Source organism: Pezoporus occidentalis, unplaced genomic scaffold (assembly GCF_034315485.1).
Source record: "Pezoporus occidentalis ecotype Australia unplaced genomic scaffold, CSIRO_AGI_Poc_V1 ctg295, whole genome shotgun sequence".
Lineage (NCBI taxonomy): Eukaryota > Metazoa > Chordata > Aves > Psittaciformes > Psittacidae > Pezoporus > Pezoporus occidentalis.
This window is the reverse complement of record NW_026914885.1, coordinates 156702-184330: the sequence shown is the minus strand read 5'-3', so window position 1 is coordinate 184330 and position 27629 is coordinate 156702. Positions and strand designations below refer to the sequence as shown.

General features: G+C 37.2%; 1 protein-coding gene across 8 annotated transcripts in view; it reads right to left on the bottom strand.

The window, feature by feature from the left end:
• Positions 1-27629, bottom strand: part of PRDM5 (PR/SET domain 5) — a 92946-nt gene that overhangs the window by 4286 nt on the left and 61031 nt on the right. For 7 of the 8 annotated variants that reach the window (XM_062626623.1, XM_062626624.1, XM_062626625.1 and 4 more), the window contains 3 exons: positions 25531-25624; positions 12800-12885; positions 333-437 (listed from right to left, as the gene is read on the bottom strand). In XM_062626623.1, coding sequence (XP_062482607.1) covers positions 333-437; positions 12800-12885; positions 25531-25624 — 285 coding nt within the window. Of the gene's footprint in view, positions 1-332; positions 438-12799; positions 12886-22506; positions 22571-25530; positions 25625-27629 lie in introns of those variants that run through there. The other variant, XR_009966264.1, reaches the window with a different exon arrangement.

The window sequence follows — 27629 nt, the reverse complement described above, 5'->3', positions numbered from 1 at the left end:
TTTCCTGTAAAAGCTAATCCCCAAATATTAATCTGTCATAAAACGTACGGGAACCTAACCTGCATGAATTTGTAACTTGCAACATCCAAATTGCATTAATGGTGAAAATAACTCTTAAGGGATCCAAAACCATAAAATAACAGGGTGTACAAAGCTTCTGGCAAGTGGGGAAGGTACATAAAATTTCCTGAATGGTCTTTTCATTAGTTAGACAATCAAAGACTCTACGAAGTGTAACGTTATACCACAGCCAATAGCTGCAAGGCTATAATCCCACTGCAAGTAAGTCCTGGTGCTGCGTTGAAGTCAAGAAGACAAAGGGTCAAACTCACATCACACTGAAATGGCTTCTCTCCGGTGTGGGTTCTCATGTGCTCATCTAGGCCACGCTTCTGACTGAAAGCCTTATTACACTCTGAACACTGGTACGGCTTTTCCTGTATGAAATGACAACAGTGAGTGAAAATGAGTGAAAGTGAGTAAACGCAGAGCCCAAGTCATTAAAGGAGTGAAATTCCATCCTGGATGGTGCAAGTTTTATGTTCTCTCTAAGGGATTACAGACAGTGAAAACAACAGAAAAACTACTTTCAAATGATGAAGGTAAAGCTGGGAAAGCCGTGGCCTGACAGTTTCCACTTTAACACCCACTTAAGAATTAATTATCTGTTCTAGTCTTTCAAAACCAGCCATTTTGGGAATCTGTTTTTTGTAATGTGAAAGGTACAGACACATAAAATTCCGAGGTACTTTCCTTTATCTTCCACAAAAGCTTAAAGCATAAAGACAAGTAAGATAACTATAAAAACCTCAGGTTTGTTAGTGTGTTTCCAAACAGGGGAAGAGGTGAGGAGAGGAAGAAGGGATACAAGGAAACCATGTGGTAGAGAAAAAAGTTTATTTGAAAAGTGGTGACAGAAGGTTGATCACATATTCATTGGAGGTTCTCAAAAGAAGAGCAGATGGCAACCAAGCCATCTGTATTTTTATTAGAACTATTGGTTAGCAGCTACTGTAATACATGATGTTATAAAAGTTGCAAGCTCAGTAGCCTCAAATAGATGTATGTACGGAAAACCATTTCTATAAAGCTTTTCTTCTGTAAAGTTCTTCCTTAATATAGAAAATTACATAAGGTATAATGCCTCATTTATTCCACTAAAGTGATAAAAGAACTGTATGGAAAACAGTATTTAAATGAATCAGTTAAATGTAAAAGTTATTATTATGGCACTGCACATTGCCTCATTAAAATGTTGATGCTCTAGAGGCACCTTTATTTTTGAATCAATCACACTTCTTTCATTCTTTTTTTTTTCCTGTGGCCTCTAATTCTGTATTGCTTAAGTTCTAAAGATGGGTATTTTAGGCAATGATGTAATTCTTCAGTAAAATTTTGAATTTTACTAAATTCAGTTGAAACCAAGACTGAAAATCAATAAGCAACAAAAATGCCAAGTCTATGAATTAACAAGTAATAGGCAGCAATCTTAATGGTCCTTTGGGAGATAACGCGGAATCCAAGGATAAGTGAGAAAGAACAACTCAGCTTAGGGGATGAAGCTACAAAGTGAAAAAATTCTCTGGTTATTAATTACTGTTCTCAGCTTGTAGGGGAAAATCAGGTCTCCATATCTTGCCGAATCCTGCCAGGTACTCTGTAGCATAAACTGTACACATAATACAATGGACTACAAACCACTGTTGTTCTGGGTAAGTCCCAGGCTCTCTCTTTAGTAGGGTAGGTTTTTGCAGATCTAGAGATCGCAGTGCAGGTGAACACTGGGTTTTTCATTACGGAGTACCCTCCCGTTAGGTTTCCTAGAAAAGGCAGCGTCACAGACATAAACTTCTCATCTTCTAGTAGCAGGAGTCCTCGAGCTCACTGAAACCACGTCCTAAGTAGCGTACACAGGAAAAAGCATTTCTCCAGCAGTTTCAGTTTCAGACATGAGTAAATCATGAGACAAATTAAGTACATTTCAGCATGATGCAAGACGAATTTTTACACTGACAGAGGCTGAGTATACGGTGCCCAGCTGCATATAATCAAACTGGCCTAAAGGGAAGCCGCTAATGAGCTTTTCTGTGCAAGATTCTCCCTACACATCCTTATCATCTTTGCGTTTTTTTCATCATTATCTTTTTGTAATTTCCATGATTCTTCAGTATGGAGTAAAACATAACAAATTACCTAAAGGATATCTGAGCTGATCTTAAAAAATCATCACCTAGACCAAAAAATTCATCTCAGGGAATTCTGCTAGACTGACTAAAGACATCATGGAGCAGGCTTGTAATTTTTAAGGAAATGTATGAATATGCAATAATGATATGTAAATATGTACAGCGGGTTTCTGCAACACCCCCCTTAATTGATTTTGCATTGTGGTTAACATAAACTGCATTTTCTGTGAGTTCTTTGAAAACATCCTTTCTCTGTGTACGTTGCTCCACAGAAAGCTCAAAGTACATGATGTGTGCATCTTCAACACCTATGAAAACATTCATTATTGCAAACTGTACCAGGTGTACTTGCTCCTTTTTATCATCTTGTTCTTCAGGTATTATTATGATTGATTATGATTATGTTACTGATTTCAGAGTGAAATGGACTTCAGGATTCTACTTTGGAGGAACAGCCATTCTAAACTCTCTAAAGCTGAAATCACAAACCTGGGCTGTAATATCTTCCCCCCAGTTATGTTTGCCTGTTTTTATTATTCCCTATGGCCAAAAAGGGTGTATCTAGCCATCTCCTTGGCGTTTGTATTCAAATTCACATATGTTGTGCCGGAAACACATCCAAAGCTGTCTTTGATCTAATTTTATATTCCTTACATCTGTATATTCCAGTGACTTCAGCAGACACAATTCTGATTCACATTAGCTGCCTCTCCCCTAAGCTAAGCTACCCTTCATTCACATCTGTGTCCATTTCAGTAAAATCAGTAGTGTTGTCCAGAGCAAAACCTGGCCTTACCTCTCTCTCCAGAGAAAGACTTATTTGTCAGTTTTGAAGAAGACATCATTCTCAGAGACTAATTTCTTCAAAACAAAACATTCTGTGTTTTTCCTTTCCCCTCTCTCGCTTCTTGCCCTCATAACAAATTTCCATTGCACAATACTTGGAGAAGGCAACATTTGTAAATGGGAAAGATGATGTTGGCTTGGCATAAGCATCACTGCTCTAAATGCAAACAGAAAACAAACCCCAAATAGATAAAACCCACAGCAGTAAGTCTGACAGAAAGTTAACGCCACCACAGAAGGACAACAGGGACCAGTGATAAGGTTAGAAGAAAGCTGGACAAATTTAAAAAATCAAGCAAAGGGAAAAACCTGCTAAGAGTCAACAATTAGGTCACTGGGAAGACCATTTAAGTTTGACCTCAAAGGAGTTAGCAACTGCTAGTACTATAAATCTACCTTCTGTTCAAAAAGCATCTGCAAGGCCACAACTATGGTGGCAGCAAAGCCAAAGGATGACATGTTTTCTTTTATTGATGACATAAATGAGGAAGGGAGCAGAAAGAGTGAGGAAGGCAGGATGTAGCTGATACTGCAGTGGTTTAATATTACATTTTAAAGCATATCAGATATAAATAAGAAATATGTAGATCAGGATTTTTAACAGTCCTGCTTCTTAAAAAAAAAAAAAGCCAAGGAGAACCCAAATGGGACTTAGTATTCTGCAAGGTGCTTTGCCATAAGGTTGGTACACTAACTTAGAAGCTCCCATCTCTGACGATTTTCACTTCACTGTGTTAAAACTGAGAGAAATTCAACATTTTAACAAATATGACAAATAAAACAGCGTCTGGAATACACGGCGTCTGCAATACATCTGTTTGTGGATAGCTGAATCATAAATGACTATGCATATTGTGCTTTGCATTAGGAAGACATCAGAACACAACATATTCTCAAGGCCATTTGACAGCACCTTTAACAAATTGATAGAACGTGTACAGAGTATCCTGCAATCACAGCAGATGGAAATACTTATATCCAGAATATCTGAACTGCTAACTGTTGCTGTAGTTGACCATATCTCACTTAAGAAAATATAAACGCATTATGTATATTAGCTTAGCACTACTGCATGTGTTTTTTTCTGCATACCTGGTAAAATTGATTACACAGGTAAAACATGAATTACTTTGGTAGGAGTATCTCCAAATAACCTTTTAATTCTGAATTTAGAACTATTATGTAAGCTGAACAGCAAGAGCAAGAAAAACATTAGCTACTACTATAATCAAAGAAATCACTGCTCAAGATTCAAATAAATGCGAGTTAATAACAGTTGTAGTAACTCTTTCCAAGGTGGCAGGAGCAAATTAAAACTGGGCTGAACCTACACTCAAGAGAACTTATTCTTTACTATTTTTTTTTTTAGATTAATTATTGATTTCCTACAGTGATTGCAGACTTAAACTACTCAGAAAGTCAATTTCTTGACTGCACAAATGTTAATCAATAAACCTTTTTAACACTTGGGTTTTAACTGACATACAAAGTACAGTTAAAATCACAAAGCTCTGATCGAAACTCTCTTAAGATCATTTTTTTTATCCTACTGAATTCAGCAGATTTAATTCTGATATACTTGAGAATTTCACATATTGCACATTTGTACTTTTAGATCATGTTCATACATCTAAGCACACACCTAATTAGAACTGCTAGCATCTTGGGGTAAGACATACTGATCATGTTACGTTTCACATGACCATCAACTTGCTGTATCTGCATTTTCTGTATGCTGAAAACAGAACATTAAAAGAAGTTCAGAAAAACATGGAAAAGTACATTGAATCATATATTAGTTGTAAACATATACACTTGTGATAGAAGTGTGAAAATTGCCAGGCATGAGGTGATGACACAGGAGAGAAAAGATAAATAAATTTATTTTTATTTTTTTTTCCTCTGGAGACATACATTGATCTGTTTAACAAGACAAATCTGGAGACAAACATGATACATTTGGGGAAAAAAAATAAAATAGTAAGGCCCAGTACATACATGAAGATACCTGGTAAAACCTGAATAAGCCTGAAAAGGTCTCAACCTAAACTCCTTGGAAAACAGTAGGTATGGAACTTTTCTTGGGTGAGATTTATTCTCACAACAGGAAACACAGAGCTCAAGAAAAATACCAGCCTGTATTTTTGATAGCAAAATATTTTAAAATACATAGCTCATCCTTTAGCTTAATTTTCTTTCTTCTTGTTTTAATTTCTTTCATTATTCTAAAACAAAGAGCTTTTCTTTGCTCCCAAACAGAAAGTCTTACAATGCCTTGTACATGAGATGCAGGTACAATAACATCTGTTTTCAAACCTTACGTGGGCAATTTGAAAATATCTGTATTACTCTTAACGAGTATCATCACATGTATTTGCATTATCGCTTGAACACAGGGTAAGAACAAAAATCCTTCTGAAAAAAATCTGCAAGAATGGAAAAATGTGGCCCAGAATGAACAAACATGACAAGCCAGACAACATTAAAATACACTAGTCAGGCTTGCTGCTACCAAGAGCTAACTGCTCCAATAGAGCCCTGGAAATCATATAGCTTTGCCAGCTGAAAACGCAGAAAAGACAGTGGTGCTCCCCACTTACAGTCCAGGATGACAGTGACAAATAACACACTTCAGGAAGTGTTATCTAAAGGGCACCTTAGGCACTGAGGCAATGATGCCGAGTTTACATGTATTTTATATAAACCCTTTGCTTTGTGTGTTTTAAACCTTTTCCTAGTATCAGTAAAGGTTTGTTTCAATTATTACTAATTATTAATGCTGATGTGCCCCTCAAACCACACTCAGGAGCTCTCTAGCCAGTTGCACATGACAGGGATCATCCTCTCCCAAAACTCCACCTGAATGTGAACTGAAAGAAGGTTCAAGGCTCCAACAGCCTGAAAAGCATGACCTCAGGAGCCTGTAAAAGAGTCCACTCAAAGGCAGCCTAAAACAGGGCTCATGATGCACAGCCATATGCAACCTGCAATCTAACTTGTAGTCACTCGCTAACAGCAAAGTTCTACCAAAAGTTAAACAAACAGTGACAAATGAGTAACAGAAGTCCTACAGAATAGGACGAATCTTTCTGCTTGGTCTAGAAACCCCCCACAGCCAGCACCAGAAAATGCTGAGGGCCAGACCAAGTGAGCAATTCTTTACAAGAAAACCTGTTAGATAGCAGCTGTGGTAAAACCTCCGAGCCTCAGCAAATTCCAGCGTTAACGCACATGTTTCTTCTACATGTAAGAAGAGTGATCGGTAGTATCACTATCAATGAAGTGGTGACATGCAATATATCACTCAATTCTTTTAAAAAGACCAACTTTCACCTTAATTGAAGGGCTGGGAATTAAGGTATAATGCAGTAAGAAAGACAGTAAAGCGCCTACTGAAACAAGGGTGGCTTATGTAGCTGATGCTTACATTTAGAATCACAGAATCATAGAATAGTTAGGGTTGGAAAGGACCTGAAGATCATTGAGTTCCAACCCCTGCCTGGGAAGGGACACCTCACACTAAAACATGTCACCCAAGGCTCTGTCCAACCTGGCCTTGAACACCGCCAGAGATGGAATATTAACAACTCCCCTGGGCAACCCATTCCAGTGCCTCAGCACCCTAACAGTAAAGAATTTCTTCCTTATATCCAACCTAAACTTCCCCTGGTTAAGTTTTAACCTGCTACCCCTTGTCCCACCATGTTTCTGTGATGCCTATAATATCATACCCCCGTAGATGTGCACACATCTCTAATTCCTCTTCTCTGTTCCCCATGCTCCGGGTGTTTGTATAGAGGCATCTGAGCCAAGCTCCAAATGAAGTTGGCTCATTGGCTGGGGCGGCTGGAGTATCTCTACATTGCTCTGAGCATTTATTATAGGTGCTGGCAACTGTCTGGGTGTGTTCAGGTGGAATGATACCCCCCTCCCCCAACACATCTAATTTAAAGCTACCTTGACCAGTCTGGCAATCCTCCTACCAAAACTGCTCTTTCCCTTAGACCAGCTCCACCAGCCCCCAGTAGACCTGGCCTACTAAAGTGAGTCCCATGTTCAAGACACCCTAACCCCTGACTATGGCACCACCACTCTAACCATTTATTAACCTGGCCAATCCTCCTAGCCTTTTTAAGGTCCTCTCCTTTATCTTGGAGAATTGGCAAAAAGACTATCTGAGCTCCAGAGCCCCTACCCACCTCTCCCAGGACTCTGTAGTACTTCTTTATGTTCTATATATATCACTAGCACCCACATGGATTACTAGAAGTGGGTAACAGTGGGACTTACTAGAGCAGGCAGCCTCTCTGCAACATCCCTGACCCATGCCCCTAGTAGGCAACACACCTCCCTTGAGACTGGGTCAGGCTGACAGATAGGTGCCTCTGTTCCTTTCAAAGTAGAGTCCCCTACTACTACCACCTGCCACTTTTTCCTGGCAGCACCAGTAGTGATCTCCTTTACCAGTGCATCAGCTGGTTGTTCATGGTGCAAGTGTGTTTCCTCATTAGACCCTGCAGGACAGCAAAGTGGTTCTGGGTGGGAACAACAGATTTAGGAGGAAGCCACTTGCTTTTAATTGTCCTTTTCCTCCTTTTTTTGTTGTTTTTTTTTTTGTTACTATTTTCCAGCTTCCTGGGTTAACGATCTCCTTCTTTCCTCCATTTCAGCCCTAAAAAAAGGACTAATCTGATTAATGTCAGAAAAAAACCATCAGTGATACTTTCTGCTAGGTCATCACCACTAGCAACACATACTCTGATGAGAAGGGAACCTAAGACACTTCAGATCACAGACGGTGTGAGTTAATGGAGTCCAGTTTCATATTTCAGTGTGAAAAATGGGCAAGAACTAACAAGATGCTTTCTTAGTAATTGGGAGGGGATTGGAAGTTACAGCAAGTGGCTCACCCACAGACAGAGGCCTACTTAAACTTGCATTAAAGACTTGCCTACTAAGACTTGCATTAAATTACTAAAATAATGTTGACACAGGAAGACAAAGGCTGATGAGAATTTACAACCCTACACAAATAGTAGGGACTTGAATCTTACAATGATTAAAACTCAATAAACAATCACTTTACAAGTACTTTTCCTCACTTTAGAAGTAAAAGCCTTTAAAAAAATATTTCCAATAACTAGAGCAGGCACAGAAACATTCCTGCTGAAACAATTCAGACAGGATTTGGCAAATGTACATAAAAAGTCACTTTTATTAGAAATGACTGATGGTTTTGTTCAAAAATTTCTCAATTCAGTTTTGGGAGCTTTGAAAAAATACTATCTGAAATTCTTGCAATAAAGCTTGTAATGAAAATAAAGCCACACATCTTAACTGAAATGCTGCCAGAAGAAAAAAAAAAGGATTATTTGTTCAAAAGTTGTAGCATATGCAATTAGTTGGACCTTACAAAACCATTAACTTCCCATTTTCCACAGTAGTTCTACCTATTTGCTACCTACAGTCTTTAAAGATTGTTTACCTGGGGTTTTTTAAACCACCGAAATAACTAATCTTCCTAAGATTTAGTGATGGAGGGTTTATTTACATCAGCCACGATGAATATTCAACAGATGCTGATCTGCTCTTGGAAAAAGAACAAAAAAAAAACACCCCAAAACATATTCAATCTATGAGTAAAAGGTGATCATCAGTCAACATCGCAAAAAAAAAAAAAAAAGTGTTAAAATATAGCTGCAGTGGGATTAAAACCTTCTGTATTCTGTACACAAACACAGATTCCACAGGCAAGGAAACCAGAGCACTGTCAAAGTTATCATCCTCAGAGAGATGTTTGGGAACTCACTCATGTCTCACCAATACGGAAATATTGAAAAAAATTCAAAATTCAATCAACACCTCATCTTGTTTCATTACGCACTGTCATGTGCATAGAGGACTATATTTAGTACCCAATATTATTGGGGAGGGCCATAGCATAATATGATGTTTCTAGAACACATGACCTTCGTTAAAACTTTCTGAAGCCCAAATATCTCCTGGGAAACAGAACAAGGGAAATTATGTCACAATCGTCAATACTGTTCTTGCATCTTTTTTCCAGTACTTTAATATTCTTCTGAGCTTAAAAAAAGAATAGAGGGTGTTGTTTAAAGTTCCAAATGAGTGCTTTCAAAAGGCTGTTTGACTCAGGATCTGGATATGGACAGTTTTCTTTTTGTACTGTCCCAGCAGCAAGCTGAAACACTGACTTCAAGACAAGAATCTCTACAGGAGACTGCCTAGCTTCCATACCTATTGTGACTTATAACTATTCCCATGAAATTCACAAATAAAACTCAGAATTAACTCAAGGTTGGCTGTCATGTTTTAAACCCATCTGGTATCTTAGCACCACGCAGCCGCTAGCTCATCCACCACTTCCCCCTTCCCCAGGCAGGATGGGGAGGAGAATCAAAAGAACTGTAAACCCCATGGGCTGAGATATTAACAGTCCAATAACTAAAGTATAATACAAAACTACTACTACTAATATTGATAATAATGATAAGGGAAATAACAAGGGAAGAAAACATAAAACCAGCTACTAGGAGAAAAATAAACTCTACCCCAGCCAAAATCAGGACACTAATTCTTGCATATACTGCATCAGGCCTTAGGTCCTTAGCTTCTAAGGCTATCTTTATACTGAAGTCATTTTTGTGACAGCAGACCATAGACTCATAGAATAGTTAGGGTTGGAAGAGACCTTAAGATCACCCAGTTCCAACCCTCTGCCATGGGCAGATCATGTCGCCCAAGGCTCTGTTCAGCCTGGCCTTGAACACTGACAGGGATGGAGCATTTACCACTTCCTTGGGCAATCTGTGTCAGTGCCTCAGCACCCTCACAGTAAAGAACTTCTTCCTTATACCTAACCTGAACTTCCCTTGTTTAAGTTTTAACCCGTTACCTCTTGTCCTATCCCTACAATTTCTCTAATTTCTCTATGTTTAAAATATTATCTTGGCAACATACAATTTGAGCATTACAGCCAGAAGCGTTTCAACCACCAGAAATTGGTTTCTTAAACAAGCTATAAAAATTACATGTATCGTTTATACTTTCAAGCTAAAAATATGAAATATTCAAACCATGTGATGAAAAACCATTTGCAAATGCTTCTACTCTTTCTGTTTTCCATCACCGCCATGTATTTAACTGAAATAAACTGTAACTAAAGTACCATTTTCGGAAGTAATGAAAACATCAATTTGTGTGACAACAACTCTGGGCACCTATCAATGATTATATTTCCAAATATTAACAGTTCTATTGCAGTAACATACAATAATTTATCTACATATTTAAGCTCAAATTGTATAGTATTATGTCAGGCACTGAATAAAGCCTTAGGAAAGAGCTGAAGTTTACTGCTCTGTGAAGGTCAGAAGTATGCATGTACTTCCTCAAAGCTGATTCATCAAGAACTTCAATGAGTTTCTCATTTATGCACAGTTTTGTTATGCCGTTGTATTTCTTCTTAAGTAAAAAAAAAAATAAACACCAAACACATTTACTTTCATAGAAACAAATCAGTGCTCAGGTGACATTTTAATATTAGGTGGTTGGTATTTTTTACTCCTTACATTGTCACTATGGGTTTTGGCTTACCTTCTCTGTTTACTCCAGAGTGAGCTGACACCTGTGGCCACCAGGCTGTACTCAGTTTAGCAGCTGCCAGACCTTAATCAACTTTCTAAAATGATTTTCCAGCAGCCCTCCGTGATCCACAGGGTCAGGTTTGGCATTTAATCCCACTGGTAAAATACATCTAGATTTAATCACTACAATGACATTTTCCTTGTTGAATGTCTTATTATTACTTTTACGCTACTTCACAATTTGTCTGACTAAAAGACCAAACTCTTTTTCCAAAATATTTACATGAGAATAGCCCTTGAGGAAGAGTGCTGTGATGTTATTTCCACATTGCTAGGCTCAGCTGACACAAAAGTGCATACTTGGTTTACGTATCTTGTTAATTTTCTTTGAATAATTATTTTGCATGCAAGAATAAATTTAAAAATAAAATTTCTACGTAGGAAAAGGTAGGAAAAGGCATAGCCAACATCCTCACAGTGCAGAGATTTCACCTTTAGCTAGCACTTTTGTGTTCAAAGAAACTTCAAGGCAGGCAATCTTACAAAAGTATTATAGAACCTACCCACTCAGTAGCTGTTTCTCTACTGAAAGGGCTGGTTTTGTTTCCTGATCCTGTATGATAGCTTTGTAGATTTTTCTTTTTTTCTCAACATTCTTACTAAGTTAAAAATTATGCATAAGCAACACCAAACTCGCAAGAATGAATTCTGAATTTTTAATGTCTTGTAATGAAATCCTGCATGTCAACCACTACATTCCTGACAAGCATCAACCTACTACAAACATTAAATAAATCTTCATATTCCTGCCAAGCACATAACTGCTCTGGTAAATAATAGGATTTGTTGATTTTATTCCAACACTATGACAAATCAGAGAAAAAATAAACTCGCACCATTTCAGAGCAGGTCTTGTTTACTACTCCTCCCACTCAGAGCCTTGTAGAACACACACAGTAATGAAATTTCTTCTGGTGCAAAGCCAGTAATACAGGACAGTAACAACAGAAAAGTACTTTATAGCACTTTTTAAAGTTATTTAAATAGCTGCAAAGAAGAAGAAACAACATATAATATAGGACTAGTCTGCTCACAATGAACCACCAGGAAGCAATGCACAAACTACTTCTAAGCTAAAGTTTGGGCTAAAACTTTATCTAACACCTCCAGTTAATACCCTCAAGTCCTATGTAGAATGGTAGAAAATTAAGCAAACAGTTTTGAGCGTATCTTCACTTATTTAGAAAACTATTCTGTGCACAGATTTGAATATGGAGACCAGTAAATTAACTATCATCCTTCCTGTTCCCTAACAGATAAACTTTCACTGTTTGGCCTCAAGACTGCCTTGACTCCTTTAAGCAGTAACAGCTCCCAAGGGATTACTAGTAAAAGCTACAGGTTTGTTTCAACTTTTTGTTTGTTTTCTTATGGTGGATGAGGCAGGTAGCACATGGAATGATAGACCAGCTTAACTTCACCTGGACATCTCCCTTTACTAAGGGAATTCACATCTGGCTGATTGAAGACAGCTATTCATCTCTATGCTGGCTGAGTGGGGCCAAGATCTCACTTTTATCCTCTAGGAATATATATACATTACAATGCTTTTCCTTAAAACAGGGAACCTCTGTGCTGAGACTAAAGGTTCAAAAATAATCCTGGAGACATCTGCGATTTGCCTTTTATTTTGCCTTCAGTTAAATAAAATTTAAATACAGTAAATATGTAGCTTAGTATTTGCCATCCATTAGAAAAGTACAAGCTCTAAAAAGCTCACAGTGACTGGATTTTAAAGATATGGCAAGAATCAAAACACTGGATACTGAAGTTTCAAGAACTTTACAGAATTGTTTACTCAGTAAACAATCACAAACATTATATTAGAGCTATAAAAAACACAGGTTGAAGGAAGAAGTTTGTACTGATATTATTCAACATGCAAGAAATCAAAGACAGAAAAACAGAAGGTCAGTAAGGGAGTCGTAATTATAATTAAACAGTTAATTACGTAAATCTTTGCCTCTTATGATACACTTGTAAGTATAAAACATCTTGGTTGGTACAGCCCTATCTCTACAAAAACCAGAAATTATTTACTTTTAGCTACATGATTCATAGACAATCCTCAAGTAACCATAAAAACTAAGCTACACTTACCCTTGTGTGGGTGCGAATATGCATCTTCAATCCATCATTCTTGCTGAAAGCCTTGTCACAGTAAGGACACTGGTAAGGACGCTCACCTGAAAACAAGAAACACATCAGAGTCCATAAATATGGCCTCGGTTATTTGTCAAACTGAGGTACTTTTTTCTGGCCTTGTCTTCACACTCAGTTCAAACAAGAAAAGATCTAAGTGTAATGAAAATTACAATAAAGGTCCACCTGAGCAGGATACAGGGCTGGGTCAAAATATTCCTATTTGCTGCTTGATTTTTTTCTAGAATATATGGATACACACAGAGAGCCTTGGGTAAAAAGAAAAAAAGCAAAAACCAACAAAACCAACACCTACTGCCCTTGCTCAAATGACATTCTACAGTGATTTACACGTGGTCACTTTTATATTCAGACATTAACTGCTCCCAAATATTTCTTCCGTTTCACATATGGTCATTATTAGAGTCCTCTGGGTGTCAGGATCCCAATGAAATAAAAAATCTACTATTTTTTAATGCTGTATCTGAACTGTGTTAGAACCTAGTTAAACAAAAGTCTCTGCAATTTTTGTATCACAATTTATGACTGAAATGGAAACATAACGTTCTTAGCATCTTCCTTGCAGCACCCTGTATCTTAAAGGTATTTTGTTTAATGCTTCCTTAAACTGGTGTCATTTAGCATCAATTTTCCCAAACTCACATTAATGATATCTGCATACTGAGCTGTTCAGAATCAGAAAGTGAAGAGTTTCTAAACCAACTCCATAATTTGGAAGAAGTAATAAAGCTTTTGTCGTGGTTTAAACCCAGTCAGGTAACTCGTTCGCTCACTTCCCCCCCTTTTCTTGCCCTCCCCCTGCTCTCGGAGAGACGGAGAGGAGAATCAAAAAGAATGCAACTCCCACGGGTTGAGATAAGAACAGTTTAGTAACTAAGGTATAACACAAATCACTACTGCTACCACCAATGATAATAATGATAAAGGAAATAACAAGGGAAGAGAATACATCATCTCACCACCAGCCAACCGATAACTCGCCCCCCCCATCCCAACCAAGCTCTGACCGATGCCTCCTCCAACCCCGCAGTCTACCAGCCCTTCTGGGTAACTCCCAGTTGCCTCCTGGGCATGACGTGCTGTGGTATGGAATACTTCTTTGGTCAGTTTGGGTCAGGTGTCCTGTCTCTGCTTCCTCCTGGCTTCCCCTCCTCCCTGGCAGAGCATGAGGCTCACAAAGTCCTTGGCCAAACCTAAACATCACTATCAGCTCTGTTCCCAAGCTGAAAGTCAAAACACTGCACTGCACCAGCTACCAAGGAGGAGAAAAATGACTGCTACTGCTGAACCCAGGACAGCTTTATCATTCCCTAAGGGCATTTTAATTTTCAATTCTCTAGGCAACATAGTGGAATCTGAGTCTATTGCCTCCTCTACCTGTACACAACACTTTAAAAGCAAATAATTAGGCTGTTTCTAGAACAAAATCACAGTTCAACAAACTAAGGACAAAATAACTATTTTTCTATTAATAAAATGGAATTTGTTATACACAATCATAATGTTGAAGGTGTAACAAACCTTTATTTGAAAATATGAGTTAAGCAAAGCCTATTCCACTAAGTTAACGCACTGCTTTGCACTCACAAAACAAGCTTTGTATGTATAGAGAGATTAAACATAGTACAAATGGCATACAATTAATAACACTCATACTCAATCCTGGATAATAGGTAAGTAAGAATAAATAACATTTTACAATTAATTCCCGCCCCCTCCCCCGCATATTTCACTGACATGTCAAAGACCAGAGTGCAAGACAGTGGCAGTAACAGAAAAAAGCATTTAAAGCTCCACAGTGCCTAATGACATCTTGACTTGAGGGAAGGAAGCCTCATCCCAACTCATCTTTTCTCCACATGAGGTATTCCTGTATGACTGTCCAGAAGGAAGCCCCATCCCAACTCATCTTTTCTCCACATGAGGTATTCCTCTATTACTGCCCAGAGGGAAGATACTGGATGTCTTATTTTTTCAGAACAAGAAGTCAAAGGATCACAAAAAGTATTTAATGGAAGACAGCTTACAGAAAGAGCTCTTCAGAGGGACTGACTCCAAATACAGTACAGTACTGATAGTCACTGTTGCACATAAAATCTCCAAATAGTCCCACGCTGTGTAGAGATTTGAGGGCAGCTGAGATTAAGCGTCTTAGTTAAATAATCATCTAAAGAAAAAAAACCCACCCTATTTAGTAGATAAACTATCTTTCTCTTTTGTGTCTTTTACTCCTGTTTAGGCAGCTCAGTTAATGACAGTAGCAAGACACTGTGTAGAAAAGTACTTGCAAAATACAAATATTTTTCTCTCTTGTATTCTGCCATCTCTCAGAAAGCACAGTTGTATGAATTTGGCTTTTTTTTTTTTTTTTTTGGAACACCAGCAACAATCACTGTGTTATAGCTGTGTTTTCACTAAGCAGTTTGAAATACGACACTCTCTCATGACCCTTGATGTCTTTAATCCATGCTTTCAAAATTCAAACACTCCAACAGTTGCCAGTACTCAAATATTTAACTAATTCAGCTGACATCTTTATGTTTTAGGGCTTTTGAATGCAGAAGCTAAAGCTTTCAGCAGTTTGTAAGCAGATGAGTGTTGACAGGTAGGAGTTGTGCCCCTCCTCCATTTCCCCCCAATCCCCAAGTTTCCTTAAAGAGAAAAAGTTTTGCTTTCAAATGATGGTGTATTTTGAGTTTGCCTGAAATGGATTAACTGCATCCTTCAGAACTTAGCCATGGAGACCATGGTATTGATGAGTATGGTCTTAAAAGCTTTTAGCAGATGCCAGTAGAGGGCAACAGTATGACTCTGTATCAAAATGTTACACCTTAAAAAGTCTGGCTTCAAGCAGCTGTTATGTACTGTAAATTTTCAAGTCTTCACTGTTCCAAAATAACAAGTTTACTATGTAACACAGACTGAGACTCCCACTTGACATTGATGGCTGGTGACATCCTGTTTTTCTAACTTACAGAAACAATTTCTTATGCACTATTACATTAATAATTGCTAATAAAACAAGATATCATTTCCAGTGATTTTACTGTTGCTCTTTTTTATGTTATTTTGTTTCACCTAATCTTTGTAGCCTATATGCCCAAAATACATGTAAGTGCCCTTGCACTTGCATAAGCAACTGTTTCTCCTGTGCACATCTTTTAACTGTGTAACTTACCTTCTACCTCTAAAGATTATACAAAATTAACTGTGGGCTATTACAAAAAAATCTGTGCTTGCAATAGCTTACTTTCTAGAAAAAAAAATCTCAGTCTCTCTGTAAGCAGTCCAAAGATGAGTTTGTGTCAGTGTGTAAGAAATATATGGATATTTATAATGGTTTTCAATAAAAAATAAGTTTTATTTAAAAATTATGAACAAGAGTCAAGATTACTCTTCATTTTACATCAGCCATGTAAAAGTATAACATGTAATTTTAACTAGTTGTTCTGAATCCCAGTGAAATTAAGGATAAATGAAAGCTAGCAGTAATTACTCTCCAAAAGTGGCCTCTGTTGCCTGAGAACTGAAAGATCTATCCTCAATCAATGCATCTTTTTCACTATTTACTGTATCAGGAACCTAGGCAATTAATTCAGATTAGATGTCTGAATTTATGGACAGCAGATTTTGGCAAGATTATCACAATCCTACTTATCAACTACTTTATCTCTGGGAAAAAATTTCTTGCTTCAGAACTAGACTAGGCAAACATTATTCATGCTACCGGTCAGTTGCTCGTAATAATGTTCCCAGGAACAGATTTGCCACTGAGACTACTGGGAAGCAGGTGTTCCGCAAGAGAAGTCTTAGACACTATCTCACTTTAAGTCATGTGAGACGAACGGGAGCAGTGGATCCTGTCTCTAATACTGCAAAATGCAAATGGCATAAGACGACAACAGAGAAAAAACAGATTTGAAATAACAAATGCTAAATATATTCTTCCCACACAGCAAGATTTGCTTAAGTGCCCTGTTTCATATAGAACTATTGCAAGTGTCCACAAATGAGAAGGTTTTGTAATTCAACAAAGTTTAGAATTGTCACTAAGAAAACTTGGAAAGTGAGTGTGATGAGATAAAAGTTCCCGGGAAAGTGACATTATGTATCAGTGTTTTCATGTTCAGCTGCAATCAAGCAAAGGCCACCAAAACTCAATTATAAGCACTGGAATATTAAACTTCAGATCAACTCACAAACAGTAAATACTTGGAGATTTCCAGACGTAAAACTTCTCTGATCAGAAAAGGAATGGATCTGTTACTAGGAGAAGAAAGAAATGGCAAAGAGAAGCAAACAACATGGTGTTGCAGGTCATGTATCTCTATTTCTCTTGCCCTTACAAAAAGGAGTTATTAAGCATCACAATGAAAGAAAGCTATTTTCCCTATGACAAACAAACTTTTCTTGAATTTACTGCCAGAAGCATGCTTAGGAGATACAGTCTCAATATGGAATATCATCATAGTAAGAGGGGGTACGTCAGAGATGAAGTTGTTAATGTCGATTAACATTTATGCCATTTGCACTCTGCTTTTTATATAAACAGATATATTTTAAATATATATATCTATGTAACATAAAGATCTTTACATTTGAAGACAATGATGAATCCTTATCAGGGGATAATAACTGAAGTAAATCAGTGCACCATTTTTTTTACTATGCCTTTTCATTTCAGTCAATAATAGAGTAAGTTTTTGAAGGTATTATTTCACAAAGTGAGGGTCATTGGTTGTTTTTTCCTAGATTTGATTTATATACAAAAATATGGAGAATGTGGGGGAAAAATCTTTTAACTTCTAAATACGCTACCAAGCCTTAATCCTAACATTCCACATTAGGAAAATATCTGGAAAAAGCCCTGGCCTTCTATGTTACTGTTTGCAACTCTGCCATTAAACCGCAACAGAGACTATGATCTGCACTTTTCACTAAAACATTGCATCAGGCTTTCTACTTTAGTACAGTATCAAAATCCAGTAGGCATATTAAATACATCTTAATTTGACACCTTGTCCAGTCAACATGTCCAGAAGTAATGTTATGAATGCAACGATAACTAAGAACAACTGCTATAATTAAAATACCAGTACACTCAAGTAAGACAGACATAATAAATGCTATGTTCACCCTCAAGTTACAGCTGACTGTCATGTCCCTGATGACCAACAACGAACTACTCAACATATTAATGGTACTTACGTATAAATAACCCTAAATAAATAATCCTTGGATAAAGTGCAATGGATTTAATATAATTCAAAGTCTAGACATTCTACTTCCAGATTTTCCTATGAACAAAAAAAAACAGCTTTTAACATAATAAAAATAAATTTTAACCCTAATACAAGGATTACGAAAAACAATTCCACGACTGAAAACCATATGGGATTTTGGTCTGAAAATATGTCATGACAGAACTGGTCTCTTTTTTCCTCAAGTGTGTAAATCTCTAGCTTGAGATCACAACACCTACTGGACCTTAATTTACCATAACAAGTTAAACACCAGATTCTTCCATCCCTGTTCAACTGTGGAGGAAAGACAACAGTTCACCAGGGAAGGAATTCAGAGGCAAGGGGGCCATCTGGATCACACATGCAACACTCCATACCAGATGATCAACAGGGCAGCCCAGAATGCGAACTGCAAGAAGTTTTTTTTAGTCAGAGATAATCTGGAGTGATGACAGCATTCAACAGCAAGTAAGGATGGGCAAAAGGTTAACAGATATAACAAAATTATAATCTGTGACATATGCTTTAGAACACTATCTGTTCATATAGAGCACTTGACAGCTTTACACATTTATCCTCAGCTGCTGTTGCTCTGTATATGGTGTTTCCATCAAATTAAAAGAGAAGTTTGTGTCCTTAACTTCACAGAATTCAGTTAAGGCACTATACATGCATGTCCACACACAAAGATCCTAAGATGCACAGCACAGAATTCCTCCTATGTGAGAAGAACTTCATTAGGAATTAAAATTAAGTTAAATAGGAACTCTAGCAACCAAGTGATTCAAAAGAACTTAAAGTAGAAAATGCCAGAAAACCAATTACTGAATGAAAATTAAATATTCACACTTTAAGAAAATATTCAGTATATTTCACCACCTTGGTGGTACACAGCATGTCAAATGGCCCTTGAAGAGATAAACACTTCTTCAAAATATTACATTTCCTCTTGTGTAGACCTGGCAGTTTTCTAGTTAACTAGCATTTTCAAAAGCATTTAATACCACTGGGCCCTTAAACATTTTTATAATGCTGACCAGGGATTCTAGCAAGTGAAAATAATGGAAAAGCAACCAAGAAACTTGGCTAATTCCAGCAGCTAGCTGCTCGCTTTACAACACCTGGACTAGACAATAAAAATAGTAATCTGGCCTATACAAAATTCCGCTTGCCAGATTTTCAACAATCAAACACTCAAAATTTAGCACTGCAGAAGGTACAGAAGTACCCACACAGGAGTAGCTTTCTCATGCCAAGAACCAAACAACTTGGTAATCTGAAAGGTAAAATACTTGTGAATGCCAGCTGAGGCAAAACCCAGAAACACCATACATACATGTTTCTACATTGTAGAAAGGGATGTTTTTTTGACTGATCTTAGAATAGGCTTGCTGCCTGAGAAAAATGGAAATACAGTACACATGTATGGGTCAATTAGAAATTTCTTTCTTCACTTTAACAACCATTCAAACTTGGCAGGCTCTGAAGACAAGAAGTGAAATATTTCTGCTTTTTTTTCCCTTCACCAATGATTACAGTGTCAGTAAGCGTATAGATTCCTGAATGTTTTCTAACAGAGCTCCAATACTTGTGTATTTTCCAGGCACAGGGAGAACCAGAATTGCTTTTATGTGAGTAAACCAAATGCATCTGCCATTCACTAAAAACAGTCATATATTTAATAACAAAAACCTCAAGTGCTATTTTTTTCAAAGAGAAAACCAAATTGTTTTAACCATTTATTTTTTTTCTATTAATATGTCCTTATCAGTTCTTACCCATGCCTTACTCTTTGAGGAGCAGAAGTAGTACTTTGAGAGCTGAGAAGGTTTGTTTTCTGCTAATTTTGGGGTTTATTCAGAGAATTCATATTACCTAGTCAAGACCAATACTCGAAGTGTTTGCTCTATCTGGCCCAGAAAAATTATCATGATATAATTGAAGTTTTACCTATCTGTAACTAAACAAACCATAAAGACTAGTAAAGGACCCTATGAAATAATTCGGCTGTCTGAATCTGTACAATAAAACATCAAATACCACTATTATTTAGCCTTTCATCAGTTCTACAGTGATGCTGAGATTTGAGTCGCAAGTAAAAACCCAACAGGCTTACTTTAAAGAATACAGCAGTTTCATTCTCTGCATCTATCAGTGGAAATAAACAATTTGTTTTCCCTATGAATGGCGCGTTAGTATCTATGACTTCAGTGAACCCAATGGTCAACCAAATCTTTTAAAGTAGATGCCTTAATCAATCACTAATTCATGTGACCTAAAGAAGTCACTAGCATTCAAATGATCTATCCCTTATAAGAACATTTCTTCATTCATGGAAGCAGAAAACAAGAGGCTGACAATTATATGAAACTTTACAGGTATTTTTAAAGATTTAACTGTTATCTGGAGATAAATAGAACAATGATGTATAAACTGAAAAGTTTAGAAATGCAGAATCCTTACCTTTGAGGTCTTCTGCAAGCTCATTTTTAAATTCAGTAGACAAAAGAGAGATCATTTATAAGTTACTGAATAGAAACAATCTGTTTATCTGTAAACACCTGCTAGCTGTTCACTGACTAGACACAGATACGTTTTTCCACATACTTCAATGTGTTATGAGAGGAAGTTCCTTTAAGCTTCTCTTTTCCCTTTTTCTTTTTTTTTTTGTTTTTAAATGTAACAAAACATTTATTACTTATAAGGTAATTTGCCAGTAGATTTTCTAGAATAAGGATCCTGGTTGTACATTATTTCTTATGTACATGAATAAACAGTTGCTTCTTTAGCTATTACAACTTTGGGGGCATATTTTACACAGTACTAAACTAAAGTTAAATTGTTCTTCAACTTCTTCCTTCAACTACTTTGAAGTCTTTTGCTCGCAGATAATTCAACTACTGTTAATAAGCAAAGATCATTATTATAACTACATAACTAATATTTTATTGTTTACTCAGGAATTTTTACATAAAAGTGCAAAATTTAGGCCTAGATTTTTAAACAGTTGGACCATAAATATGATCTTAAACATGCTCAAATGACTAGTTAAACTGTAAAAATGTGACTACAATGGCAAAGTGAGGATCACAACATCACATCCTCAATGTAGAGGATGACAAACATCTCAAAAAGGCAACCAGCACCTAAAGTTACAGTGAGCAAGTAAGATGAAATGTTTTCATGAGCTTATAAAGGAGTCTTTAGTTATGAAAACGGAAATGGAAAAGGTAAGCTTAACTGTGTTGACACAAAGGCTATGGAAGTCTATGGTCCCAATGCTTTTCACTGTTCTAATGCAGTATCTTGGCATTATCTCTTACTCATGTATATGGAAACAAATTAACAAAGAACCTTCTTAACTCACACTTACAAAATAAAGCAGCTTTTCCACATACCAGAGACTGTAACATGTAAGAATGCCACATTAAGTCATGCCTTTTAAATGACACAGAATATAAACATTCACCTTTTCAGAAAACATTTAGGATAAAATAAAGTCATCGTAATCTTAGTGACTTTTTAGCAATACTTTGACTAACTGTGGTGAAAAAAGCAAAAACAAAGTTTATGTCTTAACCTATATTTGCATATATAAGCATTTTCTGGAAGACGTGTATGGTCATTAGTTGTCCCTCCTCAGTCCCTATGTAATGTAGTAGAAAAAGATAGCATGCAAAGGATGGAATTACAGTTCAAACACTTCATTTTCTTAACACAGAAAAAAATTTACCTGCAATATAAACTACCTCAACTACTACTAGTAGTTGTTCTACTACTAGAACAACTTCTATTGTAACAACAACCTGATGTGCTACATCACAATGATGAACGGGATTAGGACACAACTAATTAGGAAAGCAATAGTGTAAGTATCAGACAGATAAAATGCATGTGCACAAATACATTACATAGGCACACACAAATAGATGTACACACAACCACACAATACAGCAACTACTAGATCTAAATAGCTACGCATAAAGAAACTGAGAAGTTGCATAAGCCACAGCCAGTAACCGTTAACACTGAAGCTGCTTTACGGAAAACTTTAAGGAAACTTTAGGGAAGTAATTAACCTCCTGGCCCCTAGTTTTCAAGCCCAAGGAGCAGACCATAGAATTTCTTTTACAATTTATGAACAAGCCAAGGAATTTATATCACAGTCAGAGGATTCTTTTGCCAAATTAACCCCAGTTCCCTCTGATCCTAAGAAGTCATAAACCAACAAGATACAGCAGAGGGAGAATGTGCTATAGTGTTTCAGCTGACCTACAGAGCACTGTCTCTGTCATGCCAAGGCTGAAACCCAGATGATGAATTACAGAGCAAAATGCTAGGTTCAGATGCAAACATCAACCCCTTCCCTCTGTACATGCACATGCAGACATGTTCACTCACCCCAAACAAGCTCAGTTTCTGCAACAGGCCAAGTACTGTTAGGGCTCATTTACAGAGTCTTACTCTAAGATAAAAGAGGGAAGAAGACTGCTTATCAAGGAAACATGCATACATCTGTGAGTAACAGTATTGAAGAACATCTGCTGTGTATTAAATATAAGCCAAAATTCCATTGAGCTTCTCTTTTTGTATATGGATTATTAAGCATATGACAATACAATTCCAAAGCAGACCCGACAACCTTGACTTTTTATCAAAAACAGCTTTATAAAAAAAAAAAAAGGATAAAAACTGATACACAACTCTCTTTAAAAAGAACTGCCGGCTTTATTTTTTAAATACAGAACCAAGTAGCTAATAAAACAAAGTCTAGCTGACCACATGCACAGCGGTGTAATATATATCTCTGCACCAAGACCTCAAACTAATCACTAAGACATGAAGGTCTTTGTAATATTTACACTTATAGTGTACTGCTTAGCTGCAACAAAGTTCATCCCCAGCTGAAGGCTTATTCACAAAGATGATCCATCTCTTGAAAGCAGACCATGGCTGCTGGTTGTTTCACTTCTAGGTCAGAATGAAAAGTCACAAAAAATGAAAAGAGAGCACAGTTTTTAACTGATCAATTCAAAACCACAGAATTTAATAGATATCAAGAGCATGAAGTATTCAATACGGCAATGTTTTGAAACCAAACATCCATCACTGAATAAAGTAAGTTTGCGGCTCCACTGTTTGATGAGCTGCAAATTTCTTGGCACTCAGAAAAATACCCAAAAAGTTGTCAAGGATTTTCACAATGCAGTGAACTTTATTGCTAAAAGCCATCAAATAAGTACGTCAAGTATTTTTGTACTGTTTGCAGATGACACAGATTCCCTTCATCAACTATCCCTGCTTTCTCAGAAATGATGCAAGCTATTCCTCAGAAAGCTATGCGTCCTCAGGCCCACTGAACATTGGACAACAAGTTCCTTTTGTGATTAGTCTGCATCTATTATGATCATGAACAACTTGGCTAAAGTCTTCAGGTACAGCACAAGTCAAAACAACCTCTATAAAAGTCCAACATGCATCTAACTACAGCATGTTCTCACTAAACCTCACGTAAGGCATTTTGCCGTGTAACTTACAGATTATTTTTTTAAACTATTTTCCTGAATTAGCAACCCTCTTCAAAATGAGTGCTTCTAGCTTTTTAGGTAACGAAACAGGCCTTGAACTCTCCCTCCTCCTGCAGTGGGTCGTTTCCACACTGCATATCCCCTTAATTCCAACCTGTATCATATGCTGGCAAGACAGTTTGTCCCACCACACTTAATTTACAAATGAGTTGAAAATCTTCAGTGCCTTTCTACTTCAAGTAAATTCAAAATGTCATAGTTACCATTTCTTGTGTTATACTGGCTACAAATTTTGCTAGGCTCTCTAGTCAAGGTTAGAGGTCTCTGGTGCGTGGTTTCATGAACATCAGCTTAGCCTAACTTCTAAATTCAGGAAAGCCTGCTTGAGAGCTGAAACATTAAGTGTAACTGGTAGCAGCACATGTGTGAAAAGCATTTTCACCCAGACAGCTATAAAGCATTTTCCCCAAGAGCTATCTGCACTATCAACTTGAAAATCTAGGACCTTTGTACCCTGTGCAAACTGATGTATAACATTCATAGTACACAGAAAACATACCTGAAGTTTAAGGAAAGGGCCTGTGAAATAAGAAAACACAAGTGTCACACTAGCGAAGGCCATAAAGCAGACTTGCCTGCAAAAAAATGTTGAAATGTGAATCCAGAGATTTTAATGAAGAATTAGAATATTGTTTGATATGAATCTTCAGGAAGTGAAAAAAAAAATATGTGCAGGAAGGGCTTTGAAAGGAGTTGATAAGATGCGTAGAAGAAAGACTGTCAACAAACTGGAGCAACAGACAGATTTCGGGTCTTGCCAGCTTTGACCTTCTGGTTTTTGTATCAGTGATTATACAGTGTATGTAACAACATGAGCAGAATGAATATACAGAGGCTTCTATGTATATTATTTTATATTGCTGCCAAGAAGGACAAATGTTCCAAAAATGGAATTTAGTAAATAATAACAGCTAAAGATAGAAGTCAATTTTAGCCTTCATCCTGCAGGAACAGGATAAAAATTTGCTAGTGTCTATAGCAGCGAAATCCAAAAATCCCAATGTATCAAAAACGAGTAAACCTGTAAACTTAAGAGGTGGTCTTGACAGATTAAAGTGACTCAGACTTTTCCAAACACAGTAGAAAGCCAAATGACTAAAAGTACAAATTCTTGTCATCTCCCTGGAAACGAAATTTGCTTATGCCAAGTGAATGGAATGTCATAGGAAGGCTATTTGCTAACTGATGCTTTGACTGCCAAAGGCAAATCTATACCATTTTATACGGGAATCAAATTATCACAATGAAACCCCTTTCAGATGCTGCCACTTACCTGAATGAAAGTATAAGATCACAAAATGAAACCTGACAACATGACTAATTTGTTTTCAGTGTGTGCATAGATGCACATGTATAACACAACAGCATTACAGTAATGCAATCTGGGTGGCAATAAGCTGCATGTATCAGACCCAGGAACATTAGGAGACCTGTAGAATGAATAAGATGGTGCAAAAGAAAATAAATTTTGAGTTAAAGCATACACAAGGTAGAACATACTAATTTGGGTAGCGTGCAAGTTGTGGTAAGGTCAGAAATTACATTAATATGAAGTCAGAGTGTCAAAACACCTTTGCTACCAGAAAGATGAACTTACATTGTATATACATATAAACATTCATACACTTACATACACACTCTCGTACATAATCGTAGTTGAGAACAGAATATGCTTTTACACATTAAGCAGGTAAGATGTCTGAAAATGATGCTGTGTTAGGCCTACCTGTAAATTTGCATTTCTGTTTGTAGATAGACAAATCATGGACATACTTATAGACACCCTGCTACATACTGAGAAAGTCATCTCTGTTGATTATAATAAACAACACTGTACCTGTATGGCTTCGAATATGAACTCTCAGTGTTCCATTGCTTGCAAACTTCTGTCCGCAATATGGGCAAATCTTCTCTTTTTCTCCTGTGTGAGTCTACACGGGGTGGAGAAAGACAAGAATGAAAGCTTCAGCATAGCTTTCAAAGAAGTGGAATATAGAATATTTTAACTGTATTGACGTTGACCACTATTATCTCCATTATACATGTTATACCATCATACAAGGCAGAGATTCTTTCATTTTTTCTTCTAAAACTTTTAAATGACTCTCATTACTAATGGCAAAATAATCTGGCTTTTCAGTTCTTAAGTTTACTATTTCCTAAAAGTAGTTACTATCAAAAATGTCCTATCCAACTCTATTTGTTTTCATGATTGCAAGAATAAGACACCTATTTTTCAGTTTGGTATCTGTGATAGTGGTTTCCAATAAACGTTAATTTGGTTATCTAATACAACTAATCTTCATAAATGGGTCTATTTTTAACAGCTTATAATTTCACAGGATTTTATTACATTATGAACTGTTGTGAAAATAGTTTACCTAACCTAGCATTACTCTTCCTGTTGCAGACTTGAACTAGAACTTTAAAATGTCTTTATGGAGATTTGTGCATATGGTTTCTGTCTCATACAAATGAAACACAGCCAACAGTTCATCTGAAGTATGACAGATAGCAATCCTTCAAAGTGTAAGTTCTCAACAATTCAGTCAACACAACTTGCATACTGGACATACTAGCTTGTCTTAAGTTCTAGAATCAGACTGCATTTAGAGAATTATCACAAAAATAATATTGTAATTGTCACTAATAATGAATCATACACTGAGCTTGCCTTATGAAAGCAAGTTCCTCAGGCTAAAGCACCTTGCTGCTAAGAAGAATTATTTCAAAATAAAAATAAAAATTTTAAAAAAATCTCAAAATCTCCCATCCAACCTGGGAGGTTGGCAGCAAGACCACCTTGAACTAAGTCACAAACACAGCTTCTCATCGGTTTTGACATTTTCTACGGCCTATTCTGAACTGAAGATATACCAGCCTATCAAATAATGTTTCCTTATAAATGAGATTGCTCCTTTAGTGAAGAATTTTGAATCCCTTCATTTCCAAGTGCTCATTCAAATAGGATAGGAAAGATAACATATTAAATCATATGCACAGCTGACTATTTGGGTTTCAAGCTTTGCACATAACTCTCTTCAGATAGGGAAATTAATTCTTATTATTATTAACGACACTGAAATGACATGAAAGTCTTCATTACCTCACGTCGTACGTTATTACACTGCAGCTGAAGGAATCATAAAATCATAGAATAGTTAGGGTTGGAAAGGACCTTAAGATCATCTAGTTCCAACCCCCCTGCCATGGGCAGGAAAACCTTACCCTAAATCATATCACCCAAGGCCTCATCCAACCTGGCCTTGAACACTGCCAGGGATGGAGCATTCACAACCTCCCTGGGCAACCTATTCCAGTGCCTCACCACCTTATCAGGTAAGAATTTCCTCCTTATATTCAATCTAAACTTCCCCTGGTTAAATTTTAACCCGTTCCCCTTGTCCTATCACTACAGTCCCTAATGAAGAGTCCCTCCCCAGCATCCCTATACGCCCCCTTCAGATACTGGAAGGCTGCTATGAGGTCTCCATGCAGCCTTATCTTCCCCAGGCTGAACAGCCCCAACTTTCTCAGTCTATCTTCATACGGGAGGTGCTCCAGTCCCCTGATCATCCTCGTGGCCCTTCTCTGGACTTCTTCCAACAGTTCCATGTCCTTTTTATGTTGAGGACACCAGAAATGCACAGAATACTCCAAGTGAGGTCTCACAAGAGCAGAGTAGAGGGGCAGGATCACCTCCTTCCACCTGCTGGTCACTCTCCTTTTGATGCAGCCGAGGATACGGTTGACTTTCTGGGCTGCAAGCGCACACTGCTGTCTCATCTTCATTTTCTCATCGACCAACACCCCCAAGTCCTTCTCCACAGGTCTGCTCTGAATCTCTTCTTTGCCCAACCTGTAGCTGTGCCTGAGATTGTCCCAACCCAGGTGTAGCACCTTGCACTTGGCATGGTTAAACTTCATGAGGTTGGC